This window comes from Miscanthus floridulus, chromosome 18 (genome assembly GCF_019320115.1).
Source record: "Miscanthus floridulus cultivar M001 chromosome 18, ASM1932011v1, whole genome shotgun sequence".
NCBI classification, from domain to species: Eukaryota; Viridiplantae; Streptophyta; class Magnoliopsida; order Poales; family Poaceae; genus Miscanthus; species Miscanthus floridulus.
In genome coordinates, this window is record NC_089597.1 from 125,146,675 (window position 1) to 125,164,951 (window position 18,277).

General features: G+C 48.3%; 2 protein-coding genes across 2 annotated transcripts; one reads left to right on the plus strand and one right to left on the minus strand.

Moving 5' to 3' along the window:
• Positions 1 to 1,501: 1,501 nt before the first annotated feature.
• Positions 1,502 to 2,299, minus strand: LOC136524592 (uncharacterized). The gene has a single exon (XM_066517903.1). It carries the CDS (start codon positions 2,297 to 2,299, stop codon positions 1,502 to 1,504), a length of 798 nt encoding a protein of 265 aa, XP_066374000.1.
• A 3,910-nt stretch (positions 2,300 to 6,209) lies between these two features.
• LOC136522162 (subtilisin-like protease SBT2.6) lies at positions 6,210 to 12,509 on the plus strand. Its single transcript, XM_066515954.1, has 11 exons — positions 6,210 to 6,682; positions 7,340 to 7,547; positions 7,810 to 7,954; positions 8,054 to 8,448; positions 8,666 to 8,761; positions 8,931 to 9,003; positions 9,437 to 9,722; positions 10,272 to 10,597; positions 11,003 to 11,270; positions 11,441 to 11,722; positions 11,828 to 12,509. The coding sequence occupies exons 2-11, from the start codon at positions 7,366 to 7,368 to the stop codon at positions 12,238 to 12,240; spliced, it is 2,466 nt and encodes an 821-aa protein (XP_066372051.1). The 5' UTR covers positions 6,210 to 6,682; positions 7,340 to 7,365; the 3' UTR covers positions 12,241 to 12,509.
• Positions 12,510 to 18,277: the final 5,768 nt, after the last annotated feature.

Here is an 18,277-nt window from a genome sequence, read left to right on the forward strand (position 1 = left end):
CCAGGGGTCCCTCAACCAACGAGTGAATTTGTGCTGCGTGCCCCTAATCCTGGATGGTGATGCAAAGAGACACAAGGTTTATACTGGTTCAGGCAATCGAGGCCCTACGTCCAGTCCGAGAGATCGATCTTGTATTCCTTGCACCGGAGTGCTCGTAGTAGGGGGTTACAAGCTAGGTGAGAGAGGGGGCTAGCCCCAGGTCTCGGCGTGGGTGGTGCGGGCTGCTTGGGGCGTTGTTCTCAAGCAGCGTAGGAGTGCGTAGTTCTATCGGTGTGTTCGTCTTTCTGCCTCCCCCCCCACTAATGGCCCCGGTCCCTCCCTTTTATACTCTAAGGGAGAACTGGGACCGTACATAGGTTGCTACATAGCGCTTCTGTAAATGGGGTGGCGTGTCCGAGCCCTGTAGCCGGCCACTGTTGTGGTATGGTCGATGGAGTGGCCCTGTCCTTGTCGTGCAGAAGTGACGCGCCGGTCATACTCGATTTTGTGCGTCGTGGGGCTCCAGTACAGCTTGATGCAGGACATGGCGGGCGACGTGCTGGTCACCGTGCAATGACGTCGTAGGGAGCAGCGGCCCTGCAGATGCCGAGGCCGAGCCATCGTGGGGGGCTCGGCGGACATGGATCCTCAGGCTACCGAGCCCCTGAAGCAAACTGCCGAGGCCTTGGGGGGAGTTATTGGCCCTGGGTACTGATTCCGAGGCCACAGTAGCCCAGACGTGGCTCCCCACGCTGCATTGTCCTCGGAGCAGGAGTTGGCAGCACAGTGAGGCATGGGCGTCCACCATGTGCATGGTGGTTAGTACAGTGGCGGGTAACCCCTGCCCAGTCCGGGCGACGTGCAGGTCATCGTGTGATGACGTCGTAGGGAGCTACGGCTCTGTAGGTGCCGAGGCCAAGCCATCGCGGGGGGCTTCGGCGGACATGGGTCCTCAGGCTGCCGAGCCCCTGAAGCAAACTGCCGAGGCCTTGGAGGGAATTATTGGTCCTGGGTACTGATTCCGAGGCCACAGTAGCCCAGACGTGGCTCCCCACGCTACGTTGTCCTCGGAGCAGGAGTTGGCAGCACAGTGAGGCACGGGCGTCAACCATGTGCATGGTGGTTAGTACAGTGGCGGGTAACCCCTGCCCAGTCCTGCCCCCTGTCCCGTCGGCCATTCCGCTGTACTGTGCCGAGCATGCGGCCGATGTCAGGGGCAGCAGTTGACTGAGTTAATGCGACACGACGTTTTGTCAGAGGGACGGGAGAGGGAAGAGGCAGCGGAGTGCTGCCGAGCCCGCCTCGCGCAAGACGGAGGGTCGGTGGCCCGGCCGAGGCCTTTGGCGGGGAATCGCTCGAGGTCAGTGGTGAGGGGGCCTCGGGCGAGTCGGAGAATCGGCCGAGGCCAGCGGTGATGGGGCCTCGGGCGAGTCGGAGAATCGGCCGAGGCTAGCGGTGTTTAGCTGGTTTCGATCTTTACGAAGTGCAGTCGTTTTTTGGGTCTTGCTTAGGGTACCCCTTCTCACGGTATCCGACAATTACCCTCCGTACTTATTTGATTCATTAAAGTCTGATCTGGCTGATCCTTGCTATCAGCATACCCATAGAGCCACTTAGAAGGCAAATTCAGACTCTCTTCTTCTGGTTCAAAAGTCTCACCAACATCCTCTATCCAAACTTCCTCTCTATCCCCAATTTCCATAGCTTTAAGGAGACTGATGCATGAAGATTCCATCACCTCTCTATTAACATCATTATCTAGCATTTCCATAGCAAAGAGCTGACTAAGATCCCTAACTGTCTTACTTTCACTGGGCATAGACTGCTTAAGTTGTTTATCCAGAGGCTCATCTATTTTCTTCCCTTGGTTAGTAGAATCAGATGGCTTGTCGGTTTTAGGATTGGTAGAACCACCCTCCTTCTCCTTCTCTTCATCTGATAGCAGGGCATCCTCATCTAGATCAGTATCACTATCACCACTATCTCCACCATCATCTCCATCTTTCCTAGTCTTCTTAGATATCCGCTCAAAGCCTTCTGTCTTAAAACTGATTACAAAGAGCTCATCTTGCATTTCCATGACCCTCTTCAGGGGAATCTTGACTGGATTCCTGCATTTCACTTTAACCCTCACCATGGCAAAGAAACTAGCAAATAGAGATTGCCAGTCCACCTCCAATAATTTCCCAATAGTAGAAGCCACTTGCCTAAAGGTAACCCAATCACACCATTTAGGAGGAATACCCCTGGCTTGCACCCAAACCTCAGTCAAGCTACTCACTGGCTCAATATTTCTATTCCACACCTTTAAAGAAGCCATCACTGTACCCTTCTCCAAGTAGAAATATGAAATCTTATTGATCACAATCCTGTCAACTCTCTGTCCAGGAGGAAATCTCACTAGATAACTGAACTCATCCATACTCCTTAACTGCTAAGGCCAATCTGCATCAAACAATTCTCTAAGATTCCTCAAAATAGTCTCCTGATCCATCTCACCTTCTTCTATTGTGAAAACTCTGTAGTTCTCAAAACCATTCCACAGTTTAAACCTATCATCATCTGGAGAAACATTGACATGGAAGGAACCCAGGCCCTTGCAAGAACTACCCACAAACTGCACCACTTGTTCAGGCTCACTCCACCAGGGGCACTTTTCAGCTATGTGATCTTGGCGAAAACACACAAAACAAACTTTGGGTTTGGAACACGTGGAAACAAAGTGTCCTAGCTTCCCACAATTGTAACAGACCACTTGAGACGCCCTGTTATTTCTAGACTTTTCACCCTCTATCACTTGACCAACAATCTGATCCACCACTTGACGAGCAGAGGTATTCTATTCTTGAGTAACTGATTGTTGTTCCAAAACTTTGGGTTGCTGTTGTGGCTGTGGCTGTTGAGGTTGCTGAGGTTGCTGACGACCACGTTGCTGGCCTGTGGAACTCAACCCCCAATTACCTGCAACACCCCTACTACTAGAACGAGGACCCTGACCTCTCTGCCCAACAACATTGAACTAATTCTATCTAGATTGCTGCCCCTGATTATAGTATTGTTGCTTGTGAAATTGATTTGGAAAGAACCCGAACGGACCTGGTGGTGGTGGAGGATACGGTCCCATCGGCGGTCCCAACGGTGGAGGCCCCATCGGCGGCTGGTAGTAAGGAGGTGGATTCCAGACCCAACCTCCCTCACCCCAACCCCACTCTTCCTTAGGATTCCTCGGCCTCTGCCGACCTCTTCCACCTCTACCACGGCCAGCCATCCCGAGCTTCAGCTTCGACACGAACGAGTCCTTCACGCCCTTGCCCCAAATATCTGAGGCAAAGCAAAGCTTCTTCGGAGGAGACACACAGAGGTCACCTACTCCCACCGGACGACAATCACTTGGCTCAAAATGTTTGGAGTCCCATAGATTCTTACGGATCCAGACTAGGTTTCCCCCTTGCAAACCCTAGCCCTACCGCACGGGGAAGGGGAGGCAGAGGGGATAAACCAGAGCTGGCTGAAGATATCCTCTACTTCTCCTTCCTCAACCTCCAGAGCTCTGAGATCCAAGCCGTTAACGCCACTTACCTCTCTCCTAGATCATGACACCTGCCCCGTCTTCCTGGTGCCGCGTGTCCCGCCATTGGGACCCCTCTCCCTATCACTGACGGGGCTGCCCCTCCTCCTCATGTGTCCAACCTTGGGCCGAGGCGGGGATCCTCTCACCTGACACGGAGAGACTGGGATAGGATCGTCGGACAGTGACCGGAGCCCGCAGCCCCGACGAGACACCGTCGGGCTAGTCGCCACCAAGTCGCCAGAGCCCTCTCTCATTTTCCCGCCTTTTTTCCTCGAAGATAACAATCAGAGTGGGGCATGGATGGAAGAAACCCCTCGAGGGTAAGTTAATGGTAAATGTTGATGCTGCTTTTGATTCCGGCCTGTGTAGTGCTGAAGTAATCATCAAAGATGTGGGTGGGGGCTTTGTTGCTGCGGCGACAAAGTTCCTGTCACACGTGGTGAACACCAAATGGCCGAAGCATATGCAATGAAAGAGGGCTTGTTACTTGCGCAACACATAGGCTGCAACAGTTTTATTCTTCAATCAGATTGTTTAAAGGTTGTTGAAACTATGAAGGACGGCGAGTTCTCCGCAACAACTGCAGCGGCAATCTTTGATGAGTGCTACAATCTATGGAAGGACCAAGATGCGGCGAGCATGGAGCACTTTGATAGAGATGCAAACAAAGTCGCACATGAACTAGCTCGGCAAGCATTTTGCGCTAAGGATTCATGTATTTGGGTCGATGATTCACCTACCTTTATTCTAAATTACTTGGTGAACGATGTCACCATTTTATCCAGTCAATAAAACTTTGCCGTTCGGCTCTTAAAAAACCAAAGCCGCAGGCGAAGTGTCGCAGGCGCTCCGGTACGCATGAATGCACAATGTAGAGCAGCACTGTTGCTGGTCGCCAACCAGACACACCACCGCTGGAGAAGCCACGACACGACCACACCAGCCGGCCAGACTGAGCAGCATGCATTTGTGCGCGGTTGCCGGCGCCGATCCACCCGTTAGAGGGGGTGTACACACAGTATAGTTTCCGGGTGTCACGTGAGATGTTATATGGGTGTGTCGTATGGAGTGTTCGGATATTAATAAAAAAATAAATTACAAAATTCGTTACTAAACCGTGAGACAAATTTATTAAGCATAATTAATCCGTCATTAGCACATGTGTTACTGTAGCTCTACGTTGTCGAATTATGGACTAATTAGACTTAAAAGATTCGTCTCGTAAAATAGTCGTGATCTATGTAATTAGTTATTTTTTAATCTATATTTAATATACATATATCAAATATTCGATGTGATACGAGATAAAGTTTTACCTGAATGTTCGAATTGCCCGGGTAACAATAGCATGTCGGTCCGGCCGATCAGGTGGCCGGCTCAGCTCAGATCAACGTGACCTGACACGCGCAACGTCTCTCTCAAATCTCCCTTCCTCCCGCATCCCTCGTGACCTGCTGAGCTGCTGATCACGGCAGGCAGCAGGGCATCCTGCCCACGTGCACTCCTCGTTCTCATCAATTCAACTCAGCCTCGTTTAGTTTTACCTTAACTTTTAAAAAGTTGCTACAGTACCTGTTACATCGAATGTTTACGGCCCATGCATGAAGCATTAAATGTAGACGAAAAGAAAAACTAATTGCACAGTTTGATGGGAAATTGCGAGACGAACGTTTTGAGCCTAATTAGTCCATGTTTGAACACTATTTATCAAATAAAAACGAACGTGCCACAGTAACCCAAAATCCAAATTCCTACCACTAAACACAGCCTCAGGCCTTGTTTAGATTGCCTCAAAATTCCAAGTTTTTTCACTCTCTCTCCATCACATCAATTTTTGGACACATGCATGGAGCATTAAATATAGGTAAAAAAATAACTAATTACACAGTTTGGTTGTAAATCACGAGACGAATCTTTTAAGCCTAATTAGTCTATGATCAGACAAAGTTTGTCAAATACAAACAAAACGTGCTACAGTATCCAGATTGCAAAAATTTGCAATCTAAACCAGGCCTCAAAAAAAAAAACTCTCCACCGTGACAAGCGCAGGGTGAGCTGGACTGGAGCCTCGTCGGCGGCGCGGCGCGGCCCGGCGGAAGCGGAGCTGCGGTTGCACGGAGGGCCCACCCCGCGCCGGCCGACACGACACTTGTCCCGAGCCAGACAGCCGGAGGGGCCCAGCGGCTAGTGCTGGATCGGCGCCGCCCGCCAGAAACAGAAACCGAGGCGCAGGCGCCGCTCCTCCGCCCCGTCCCGTCTCCTGGACGCGGACTATGGGAGTTGGACCCACTGGCGTCCGGGGCCTACTGAGGCAGGGGAGAGACGCCGGGGGCCCACGGCAGCGGCTGCCCTGCCTTCGTGGGCCTGGTTTGTCAGTTCTCAGTCACGCGCGCACACGAACACGAGAGGAGAGAGCACCGCGAGCCGATTCTCAGGCAGAGAGACCTGCGTCACCTGCTACCGAAGAAGACCGGGTCCATGAGACGAAGCCCCAATGACAGGTGGGACCAAAACTAGCGAATCCACCAAGGCCTGGTGCACGCAGCCCGAACCGTTAATTGCTCCCCGCGTGCCCAACTGCCCATGCCCCCATGCGGCCATGCCCGGAGGACGCGTCCCCGTCGATTTTATATTATTAAAAAATTCCTCCGTACGTCGAATTCACCACGCCTGTCCCACTGACACCACGGGCCAGCCTACCTACGTGGCAAGAGAGGGAGCAGCGCGTGGGACCAAAAAAAAAAAAAAGAGAGAGAGGAAACATTTGAGATGCTTGCCTTGCCTCTCCCTCCATTAAAGACAAGGGAGGCAGCCAAAAGGCGACGCAGCATTAGCCAAGCACGCAGCTTTGCCTCCCTTCCCTTCCACTCCCCGCCTCCATTCCTCACTGCCCGCGGCCACTCCACTCCACTCCCCCGCTCTCCAAACCCTAACCCCCGAGCGGAGCGATCTCTTCGTTTCGCCAGTGCCGCGCCGCGCCGCGCCCGGGCATGCCGCCGCCATTGGGTGGCGCGGTCGAGGCCCACTGATCCATCCGCCGGGGAGCCGCCGCCGTTCCTCCCACGAGTGTCCGCTGGGGTGGAGTGGAGATCCCGCCGGAAGCGGAGGGACTTACCACCTCTGCTGTCGCAAGTAAGTGAGCCCCGGTTGCTTTGGTTGCATTGATTACGGCAAGAGTTCTTCAGTTTAAGTATTTCCTTGTCGGAGACGAGAGAAAAAAGAAGAAAGATTCCGTTTTGTTTTTGCCCTTCGGGAAACTACTCAATCGAAATGCTTCTTTCTCTTTATTCCCCAACTACTAAAAGTGACAACATTTTACTACCTCATGTCCTCATCATCTAAAGATCAATCTCTTCTCATGACGGGTGGGAAACGCGTGCGTATGCAATGCATCCAAGGCGGTAGCCGTTCTCAATCGATCACTACTCGCGTCATTTAATCTGCGCACATTTATTACCACTGGCCACCCTGATTTAAGAGGTTCCGTAAATGCGCTCCCCATCTCCATAGGGAGCCCCGGGAGGTGGGCATGCTCTGGCACCGCGGGCACGTACTGGCTGGACCAGTGTGGTGCCGCACCTTGACATGACAGTGTGATTTACTAAAGGCACCACCACGCGCTGCAGTCAGCGTTGCCGCCTAGTCGCCGCTGTACTTCTACCCTTGGACCAACGCTGCTGGCCGGGGCCGCTGGGCATCACAAAGTTTTTGACTGGCCTCTGACAGATGTTTTTGTCTGTGCTGAATACGTGCGTGACCTCATGCTTTCTCGCTCTCTATGTTTGGAAGGTTCTGTGGTGCTGACATTGGTAAAGATGAGGAGGATCAGGCTTGCCTGTTTGCTGCTTATCTTTGTGCAAGTGCAACGAGCGGTCCTTGGAACACATGATGTGTACATCGTGACCATGGAAGGGGATCCGGTCGTGAGCTACCAAGGTGGCGTTGAAGGATTTCCGGCAACCGCTGTGGATTTAGACGAAGAAATGGATGTTACCAGGTAACTAGCTACCCTTGCAGATGCTTTCTTTTCTTTGCCATGGCTCTCAGGTCTGAATGAATGCAGGACTGATTGTTGTTGTTGTTGAGTTTCATATCTGAAGCTTTGTTGCTGTTTGAACTCGCCTGCTGTTATTTTTCCTACAGGATCCTTGATGTCAAACTTGGAAGTTCCTGATTATATTTTTGTATTGCACTCTGCTTGTGCTTAGTTGTTGCAAACGCCATAGTTTTATCTTCATTCCAAGTTTACTGATTTGCAGTGAAGCTGTCACATCGTACGCCCTCCACCTCCGAGGGCACCATGACAAGCTCCTAGACTCGCTTTTAGTAGAAGGAACGTACGAGAAGCTTTATAGCTACCATCATCTCATCAATGGCTTCGCAGTTCACATGTCGTCGCTGCAGGTATTTGGTGTCCCGATTTTGCTTAGAGGCACTTGTCCTTTTCCCCGTTTCAGTTCTTGGTTGTTGTTCTGTTTGAACATTGTTGTTTTGCTGTGCCAGGCTGAGTTCTTGAGGAAAGCTCCAGGAGTTAAGCATGTTGAGAGGGACATGAAGGTACAGAAATTGACTACACACACGCCTCAGTTTCTTGGATTGCCAACTGGGGTATGGCCAACAGGAGGTGGACTTGATAGAGCTGGTGAAGATGTTGTGATCGGTTTCGTGGATTCTGGAATTTATCCTGAACATCCGAGCTTCGCTGCGCACAAGACTGATCCATATGGGCCTGTTCCTCGTTATAAAGGGAAATGTGAGATGGATCCAGTAACACAAAGAAGTTTCTGTAATGGGAAGATAGTTGGGGCCCAGCATTTTGCAAAAGCTGCAATGGCTGCTGGCACGTTCAATCCCGATGTTGAATTTGCATCTCCATTAGATGGTGATGGTCATGGAAGGTCATGATCCTGACGATTCTTTTATTTTTTGTATTCGTTGTTCTGCTTGGTCACTAGGATAACCAAATGTGAAAGTTCAAAATTATTTTTCTTGCAACTTCCAAAACTGTCCTGTTGATATCATGATGCCTGGCCTGCAAAATTATTCTGCTTGTTTCTTTTGTTTTCTGGGAAAATGACAAGACTTATCTGATGCATTAGTCTTTTCCTTCAACAGCCACACAGCTGCAATTGCTGCTGGAAACAATGGGATTCCGGTGCGAATGCATGGTCACGAATTTGGCAAAGCAAGTGGTATGGCCCCACGTGCTAGGTAAGCTATGATTTCTTCAGCATTTTGTAGAGAGACATTTTTTGGGGAATGTTATAGACGCGCCCATGTGCAATCGATATCATGAATCATGATGCTTTGTGAGTCTGAGAAAGCCACTTTGCTTTTGCTTACTTGCCAATGTCTTACTTCTTTAATTTGTGCTTGTTAGGGTAGCTGTCTACAAGGTTCTTTACAGGCTTTTTGGTGGTTACGTAGCTGATGTTGTGGCAGCTATTGATCAGGTATGATACGTGAATGATTTACCTTTGGATTCTTTGATATGTTAAAAAGTGAATTTATTACATAACTGTTAGAGATGCATGTGTTTGCTGAGTGCTGTTGGCTAGCTTTCTATAATAACATTGCCTAAAAGCACTTGACAACATTTGTTGGAAGTTTACTGGTAGAAAATAACATAAAAGGCATGGTTGTTTTAACAAGAAAATCAATTTTGTAGTTCATGTAGCTTCCAATTTCCAAGTAGAGCCCCAACCTTCCTTTCTTCTAAACAGTGGTGGGAATTAGTACCTTTTATTTCCGCTAGATTTGGGTATAATAATCGTTGCACATAGAACAACATGAAGTTGAATGTAAGTAATGTAACTTCATTTTCTGGTTAGTTTTTTTTTAAGCATCCAATGTGTGGGAGTATAATGCATGAATGTCTATTTGCAGGCTGTCCAGGATGGTGTTGACATTCTCAACCTTTCTATTGGACCCAATAGCCCACCAACAGCTACACGGACTACTTTTTTGAACCCTTTTGACGCTGCACTTCTTTCTGCTGTGAAAGCTGGGGTATTTGTTGCCCAAGCTGCAGGAAATGGTGGACCATTTCCAAAAACACTGGTGTCTTTCAGCCCATGGATAACCACTGTTGCTGCTGGAGTTGATGACCGCAGATACAAGAATCATTTAACTCTAGGAAATGGAAAGCTTATTTCTGGGCTTGGAGTATCTCGTAAGTCCTTTTCTACATACATATCAACAAAATCATGATGAATTATTTGTCAGTACTGTGTGTTGTTGTTGTTGTTGTTGTTGTACTGTGTGCAGCATATTGAATTGTGGATTGTAGAACTGTGCAAAATGAAGTAATGAAATACAGCAAACTTCTATGTAGAGGAGCCCCTAGTTCTGTTATTTCACCCCCAACAGTGTAACCAATTGTTTTTGGCACATAGAGCATACTAGCAGAGGTAGAAATGACATGAAAGTATATACTGAAACTGAACTAGAAGATTCAGTTGTATTGAGTGAATATGTGGTTATACTTCATGTTACTACATCCTAACTTTTATTTCAGTTTGATGATGCTTAGCTTGGACAACCATTTTATGTTTTTCTTCCTATCTAGTTCCACTCAGACGCTTTACTAGAGTCTTTGTGAGTATTTAACTGTCATCTGATAGTACTTTAAGGTCATATGGGATATTTGAATGGTCCTGCTATTCTATCAATAAGTTCTATGTTCCTACCTGTGGTTATTGACAATTTTCTCACAATACAGCTGCAACACATGGGAATACGTCATTCAGCCTGATTTCTGCAGCTGATGCTCTACTGGGTTCATCTGCAACCAAGTACAGTGCATTAGACTGTCAGAGGCCAGAACTATTGAATAAGAGGAAAGTTCACGGGAAAATTCTTTTGTGTGGCTATTCGTTCAATTACATTTCTGGGACAGCTTCAATAAAGAAAGTGTCTCAGACAGCCAGGAGTCTCGGAGCAGCTGGCTTTGTTGTTGCTGTGGAGAATAGTTACCCAGGAACAAAATTTGACCCTGTACCAGTCAGCATCCCTGGAATTCTCATCACAGATGTCAGCAAAACAGAGGTATTATACTTCTAGCAGAGCCTTATTGCATATTTGCATATGATTGCCATGCATAGACAACATCATACATAGAAGTATGGGGAAAATGAGACTGTATATTCATGAATAGATCAACAAATATACAATTTAATTCTCGAAATGACATGAATTGGGCGGGAAAAACAATATGCAAAGAGGTGCAACTACTAGAATAGTGGCATGAATTCTATATGGCTGCTGCTACTGCAATTATAATTAAATAGTCCTCGCGTCGCAACCATGAACTAGTCTATCAATCTCCTTTTCATATTATTACTATTACTAATGCCTCTTACCTTTCATATCTTCTATAACCTACCCCAACTTGCTTGGGACTAAAAGGCTTTGATGTTGTTTTACTGAGATGACATAACTTTGGTTTTGTAGGATCTTATAGACTACTACAATTCTTCCACCATAAGAGATTGGGCTGGAAGGGCTACAGCCTTTAAAGCAACAGCAGGTATTGCAGATGGTTTGGCACCAACACTATACAATTCAGCTCCCCAGGTTGCGCTGTTCTCTTCTCGAGGACCTGATGTAAAAGATTTTAGCTTTCAAGATGCTGATGTTCTTAAACCAGACATACTTGCTCCTGGGAATCTTATATGGGCTGCATGGGCGCCTAATGGAACAGATGAATCAAACTATGCTGGTAAGCGTTTGTCTGTAGATCTCTTTCCCTCAAGGAAGCACCCATGATTATCATCAGTATTTTAGTATTGCGCTTTCGTTGTCCTTGTTCATATCTTGTGGATTAGTGATTCGTGAGGATATTTTTCTGTGCTTGAACAAACTCAAAATTGTTGTGGTAATATTTCTCAGGTGAAGGATTTGCAATGGTTTCTGGAACTAGCATGGCTGCACCGCATATTGCTGGCATTGCAGCACTGATAAAACAGAAGAACCCAAAGTGGAGCCCCTCAGCAATAAAATCTGCCCTGATGACAACGGCCAATACACTGGACAAAGGGAGCCATCCTCTTAGAGCACAGCAGTACACTGCATCAGAAATGATGACACTTTCACGGGCCACACCATTTGATTGTGGTAGTGGCGCAGTTAACCCAAAAGCTGCCCTTGATCCTGGTCTTGTTCTAGATGCAAGTAAGTTCAATTACTGTCAATTTTTCCATGAGATAAGCTGGTCGAAGTTTACTCAGATGGCAATGTATCGTCCCTTGTCTAATTCTGCTTTATTCATGCTGGCAGCCCATGAAGACTACATCACATTTTTGTGCTCGATCCCTGACGTCAATCAGAGCGAAGTATCAAACATAGCCGGTTCAGCTTGCAACTCCAACTCCAAGGGACGACGCCCTTTTGACCTCAACATCCCCTCAATCGCCATCTCTCAGCTTCGAGGCACTGTGACATTGAAGCGGACCGTCACAAGCGTGTCTGACGAAACCGAGACTTACACTATCATGACAAGAATGCCGCCAGAGGTTGCTCTGGAGGTGACGCCTCCGGCGGTGACCGTGCTCCCAGGAGCATCAAGAGAGGTAACTGTGGCCCTGACAGCGAGGTCTGTGACCGGCACCTACAGTTTCGGTGAGATCGCCATGAAAGGTGACCGCGGTCACCTCATCAGAATCCCAGTGGTAGCTATGGGATTCAAGTAGATAGAAGACTGACTGTGACAGGCGCTAGAGTAGAGAATAGGAAGAACGAGTTGTGCCTCTGAAATCCGAGGTCTTGAGAGCTGCAGAGGAATGCTGTAATTTTTTCATAGCTTGTAGAGAATAAGAGTTAGCACAATGCTGTACGTGTTATGCATGCCCTCAGGTTGTAAAATATATATTTCGGTATTTAAGCATATGTGACATGACCAGAGAACCTCCTGTATTGTAGTCCAGCCTTGTTCTAATTCTAATGCATGGAAATTTGAATCTCATCTGTCTTTTTTCTTTGTGTTCCATTCAGATCCCCCCCACCCCCCCCCCCCCCCCCCCCCCCCCCCCCCCCCCCCACCCACACACACATTAGGCTGGGCAATGAAAATAAAATGTGGGAAATTTCTTTCCAAGATGGGTGTGGGTAGTGCCTGGACGCTAGCCCCTACGCCCACGCCGCTGCCACGCGTCGCTCACCCACGTCTTGCTTTGTGTCTGCCGGCAAGCACGTAGGTCTGCTCGTGCCAGTGGGGACCGTCTTTGCCGAGGAGAAAGATGCAACACTGTTTTAAAACATACAGATGCAACATACGTCTGAAAACAAATGAAACTTTTCAAATATGCGGGAGAAACACTTGAAAACATTATAAACAAACACAACATCCAGGTAAAATGCTTGTATCATATGTGTGAAAATATATGCAACATCCAGATAAACACACTTGCAACATACGTCGGAAAAAATAGATGAAACATTGAGCATAAAAACTTGCAACATACGCGTACAACTATTGCAACATGTGTAATATACCTCTAAAACATTTGAAACAGACGCTTGTAACATACTAGCAAGGCCAGCGGTCGAGCACTGTGCCTCGGAGGTGGCCGCGAGCCTGAGCCTAGCAGGAGCAGCGGCCGTGCGCTCCCTGCTCGCGCTCGCGCCGGGAGGATGAGGACGTCCGTCGCTTGAAGTGCTGCTCCTCTTCCTCACTTTCCTCTTCGTCCGCACTGTCGTAGTAGTTGTCCACAGCGGCGACAGCAGGCCTTACGCTTCTCCTCCTCTGCCGCGGCGCTCTTCTTAGAGGAGGAAGAGGAGGGTGCGGGGGTCTTGTCGGAGGCGCTACGGCTGCGCTTGGCGTCAGAAGGGTTGGTGCCATCTCCGGGGAAGCTGATGCGGGAGAAGACGCTGGCATTAGACTTTGACGAGGCCGCATGTGCCTTGCGCGGCTCGGCCTCGTGTTGCGATGCGAGCACGACTCGAAGGCGGCAGTGCAAGCGGATAGGAGCGATAGGAAACGAGTGGATAGGAATGAGTGGATGAGCGGAATTTTTTTCTGACAAAACGAAGGTGTGGAGGTTGTTAGGTTTGGCGTTGCGGCCGACCAATAGAGCGTCCAGCCGTCCGGACGCCCGCTTCCCAGCATTAGTTTCCGAGATGGCACAAATTTTGGGATTTTTGGAGGATGTAAACAATGAAAAACAACAGAATACAAGCAAGCCCATTTGAAACTTGTAACAGGGCCCTTTAAATGTGCCGTGTGAACACTTCTTCGAACAAAAGGTTCCATTTATGGTACAGCGGTCAGTACTTGGTGATCTAACTGATGCTTGTGTTATCTTAACCTAATGTTGGGCGGACCTGCAATTCGGTAGTTTTTGTTGTATGTGGATTTCTTATGTGAACGCTAGTTACATGTACCCAATTTTCTAGCACACAAATTAAGATTTGGTATCATTTATTGCGTTCATAGCATCGTTGATGCAAATCGCTCCCAGATAAAATGGCGATCTGTTGCACTTAAAACGGTGGTGTGAATATGCAAGAAAAATGGGGACGCCATCTGGCATGCCTGTCAGTTAAAAAAGTTGTTGCTTCTAGTTCCGTATATGAAAAAAAGTAAAATTGGATGAATCTTGCATTCTGTTCTCTGAAGATGTTTCGAGACCGTTGAATGCTTGCAGAAGTGGCTCTACCAGCGAGGTGTCAAAGCAATGTGCCAGCGCAAAACAGTTTTGAAAGTATCATACATATTTGTACTGCTGTTTGGATTTCTTAGCGATGCACATGCGTGCATTGACATGTTGATGTTACTGTGCAGTGCTAGCATCATGGTTTAAGTATAAGCAAATGAGTATTCTTTTGTACATACGTGGACTTTATCTGCAAATACTGGTTACGTGGCCTCATTCTCCTTGCTGACAAATGAAGAATTGCCACGAGTTCAGTATTGTTTTTGTATGTATGTGGACTTCATCTGTAAATACTGGTTGCATACCTGATACATGGCCTCATTTTTCCTTGCAGACTAATTAAGAATTGCTAGGAGTTGCTGTCTTTAGGACCTTAGGCGATGCAAATCCTTCTCCCATAAGGCCGTAACATGAAAAAGAGTCAAAACACTGCATCACCATCACTTGCCTCAAAAGTCCTAAGATTCGTTTTTGTTTAATCTTTTGTGCCCAATCTGTTGACTGAGATGTTAAACCAGACGTGGTAGTAACCCCAAAGTAAAAAAGATTTGGCGTCCAAAGGCGGAGAATGTTTAGCATTGGGCCAGCGAGAAAAAAAAAAACAAAACAAAATATTGACATGGTACTAGGTAAAAAACTGGCGCACTGACAAAGTGATGCAGCAGGGTCCAAATGGCAGATGGATCATGGATGTTCTGTCAAGCTTGACAATGACCTGCAGTAAATATTCCCTCATACCGAAAAAGAATGCAATGCAATTATTTCTATTCGAAAACTCAAAAATATATATTAGACTAAATTTATATAAAAAACTAACATTTATGATATAGAATAAGTATCATTAGATTAACCTTTCAATATATTTTCTTAGTAAATCTATTTAGGCTCCGTTTGGATATCGATATTGGAGGCCTTGGCATTGAATTGGCTTCAATACCAAATCATAGTAGTATTGGTATTGGGTTACAATATCAAAACCATTGTTTGGATGCAGATGAAATTGCTAGATGGAACCGTAAGGAGCCAGTGAATACCGATTCGTGTTTGGATGTTCATACCATGGCATTTGAGAATTGACCATCTTCTCCTCCTCTCCACACCGAACCACACTGGCAGCGACGCTTTCTTGCGCCACCCACGACTCGTCGGTCCCGGGCGGAGCTCCCCCACGCCGCCCGCGCCTCGCCGAATGGGCAATGGAGCGGCGCGAGGCGTGGGAGCTGCATGGCTCGCCGGCGGAGGGAGGAGGGGGCGGCACAGTTCACCGGCAGAGGGAGGATGGTGGCCGCGGAGGGAGGATGGTGGCCGGCGGAGGAGGACGGGGGCTGGCACGCCTCACTGGTGGAGGAAGGACGAGGGATGGGGGCGGCGTGGTGTGCCGATGGAGAGTGGGACGCTGCCGGAGTCGAAAGGGAAGGTGCGCCGCCGGAGTCGAGTGGCGAGAGGGAGACGTGAGGCGCGGTGCAGCGGGGGATGCAAGATGGAGACGAGACGAGTGCCAATGCCGATGAATACGGAGGGGAAGGGGTCTGAATTGAGGGAGGGGGGTGCGGCTGAAGGCCCAATACCTCTTGGTATTGGAGGAGATTTCCAATTCCAATACCAAGAACATCCAAACAACAGGTATTGAAGACACCCAATGCCAATTCCGAATTTCAGGCTTCAATATCTACATCAAACGGGGTGTTAGAGATGGTATTTTCTATCAACTTCGTCAAAAGAATTTTTAAATGACTTTATTCAAATGACACTGGTGCCGTATGATTAAAGAAGATTATCACCCACTAGTAGGCCACTAGTGTATACAAGTTGTTGCAGGTGTTTGAAAGATTCAGAGGTTCGGTATGTGCAACCGGTGGACTACCGAGTGCTGATGGTGCTGGGTTAAAAAGCCAGAGGCAACTAAAACCTGTCAAAGTCATGCAGCATGGTCCAAATGGCAGATGGAAGCTCTGTCAAGCTTGACAAAGACCTGTAGTAAGTATTCCTCCGTCCTAAAATGCAATTATCTCTGTTCCAAGAGTCGAAAAAAAATTCGGCTAAATTTATATAAAAAGGTGTCGGTGTTTTTTACCTGTAGATACTCAGTTCTTAGCGAAACTTGCTTGATGCAAAGAGCAAACACGATGGAGACACAAGATTTATACTGGTTCGGGCCCCGGAAAGCGAGTAAAAGCCGTACGTACAATTGCTACTTGTTTGTATTACGATCTTGTCGGGATGGCGAGATGGCGAGTACAAGATGGCTATGCCTATGAGAGTTTCGATGATTACAACAGACCGGATGGCTAGCTATTTATATCCGAGGCCAACTTGCCCTACAAGTTACATAGTCGTGCCCTAGTCGAAGTCTTGACGTGATCTTCAGATATCCTTCCTTGAATAGGTGAGTCGTGAACCTTCGGGTCTTCTTCGGTACGGATTCGGTAGCCAGCGTATCCGGTAGTCGGGAATCCTGGGAGTATGACACCGTCAGTAGCCCCCGAGCTTATCGGGCAAGCCAGACTCGGTAACTTTCCTATACTCGAGCCTTTTGGGACATTCAGAATCGGGGCTTTAACACCCGAGTTCTTTCCCATAGAACAAGGCTGGTCAGGTAGAAGCTACAGGGTCGTATAGTTAGGCGATGAGCTGTAAAAATAAAATAAGCCATACTCAGGAGTCGTCTTGTCTTGTCCATGTGGTCTCCGCCCGAGTTAGGCGGCGATTGTCAGGCACTCAAGTAGCCGCGCCGGCTCGACTTCCGAGGATTACGTGTGGCTTGTGATTAATGCGTCGCTTTGGTTCATGGGTGATGATTGGCTTGCTCTCCCAATCACCCCAGCCTTGGCTTTATAAGCAGGCGTCTGAGTGATGGGTTAGATCCATTTAGCATCCCCCACATTAGTAATCATGAGGACGAAAATCGCCGCAGGCCGCCGCAAGATTCCTCGTTTACTGCTCGGGGGATCTCCTGGGCAGTCTGGCAGGACTTCAACCCCGTCATCCCCTTCGACGGCGGCGTCCACAACTCCGACGTCGTCTGCAGCTCCAACCCTGACTCCGTCCTCGGCTGTGGCGCTCCCTCAGGGGGATGCCGTGGTCGTGAAGAAAGAGAAGGAGGAGGTCGTAACGAGCGTTGCAGGGATCGACGCCTTGGCCCCAGAGGGGCTTGAGTCAAATGTTCCGCCACAGGGGGTTATCGAGCTGTCCGATAATGAATATGAGGGTTTGATTGCTTCCTTTGTTGTCGTCAGCAATGCCGGTCCCTCTGACACTGGCCCCTCTACTTCTCGGGTCACCACCCTTCCTGACATGAGTGGTGACTGGGAGTTTGCTCGCCGGCTCTCTGCGGAGCTAAACTGGGAAGAGATTCCTGGCGACAGGGAGCTTGCCTGGAAACTCTTTGTTGAGCTGAACCAATAAGCCCTCAGAACTCTGGGTGACGGGGCTTTGGTGGACCTAGTTAGCGACGACGAGGACATCGAGGAGGGCGACGCCGGTGAGGGCGAAGACGCGGCCGCCCTAGGAGATAAGGAGGAGGAGGGTACCGCGGCAATCGACGGGCCGCCGAAGCAGGCCGTTGCGCCTCCCAGTCCTCCACCTAACGCCTGAGCTTGATGACGATCACCTTGGTCAGGCTCTTTTTGCCCAAATACCGTACGGAGCTCGTCCTTGCGGATCGGGATTTGTTTAGGCCTGACTCGGTGTTTGGTCTGGGAATAATTAGTTTAGGGTATTGGAATACTCCTTTTGTAATTCCGTGTTTCAGTGAGGTTTATTAATGAAAAAAAAACTTTTGTTAGTCTATTTTTGCATTTTAATGTTTTGCACATTGTCTGCATAGCAATAGTCTGATCATAGCTTGTATCTCCATCATCTTTGATTATATGAGCTAATCTATCTGTCCCAAGCTGGTCGGGCTTTCCCAAATTCTCACTTGCTTACCGAAGATGCCGCTATTTTTCCCTTTCACATAGATTGTGGGTTCGGGCACTTTAGCTTGGCATGACTTGATAAAATTTTGGACTAGTGAGTATGTATGTGGTAGCCCCCCGACTCTTTATCAGAATTTGAGATTCAGATGAAGAGTAAA

Excerpts from the sequence above, each read along its gene's own strand:
- LOC136524592 (XM_066517903.1), bottom strand. The coding sequence starts at position 2,299 with ATGGCTTCTTTAAAGGTGTGGAATAGAAATATTGAGCCAGTGAGTAGC.
- LOC136522162 (XM_066515954.1), top strand. The coding sequence starts at position 7,366 with ATGAGGAGGATCAGGCTTGCCTGTTTGCTGCTTATCTTTGTGCAAGTG. Across the intron at positions 8,449-8,665 it reads GATGGTGATGGTCATGGAAG|CCACACAGCTGCAATTGCTG; the intron begins GTCATGATCCTG and ends TTCCTTCAACAG. Across the intron at positions 9,723-10,271 it reads TTCTGGGCTTGGAGTATCTC|CTGCAACACATGGGAATACG; the intron begins GTAAGTCCTTTT and ends CTCACAATACAG.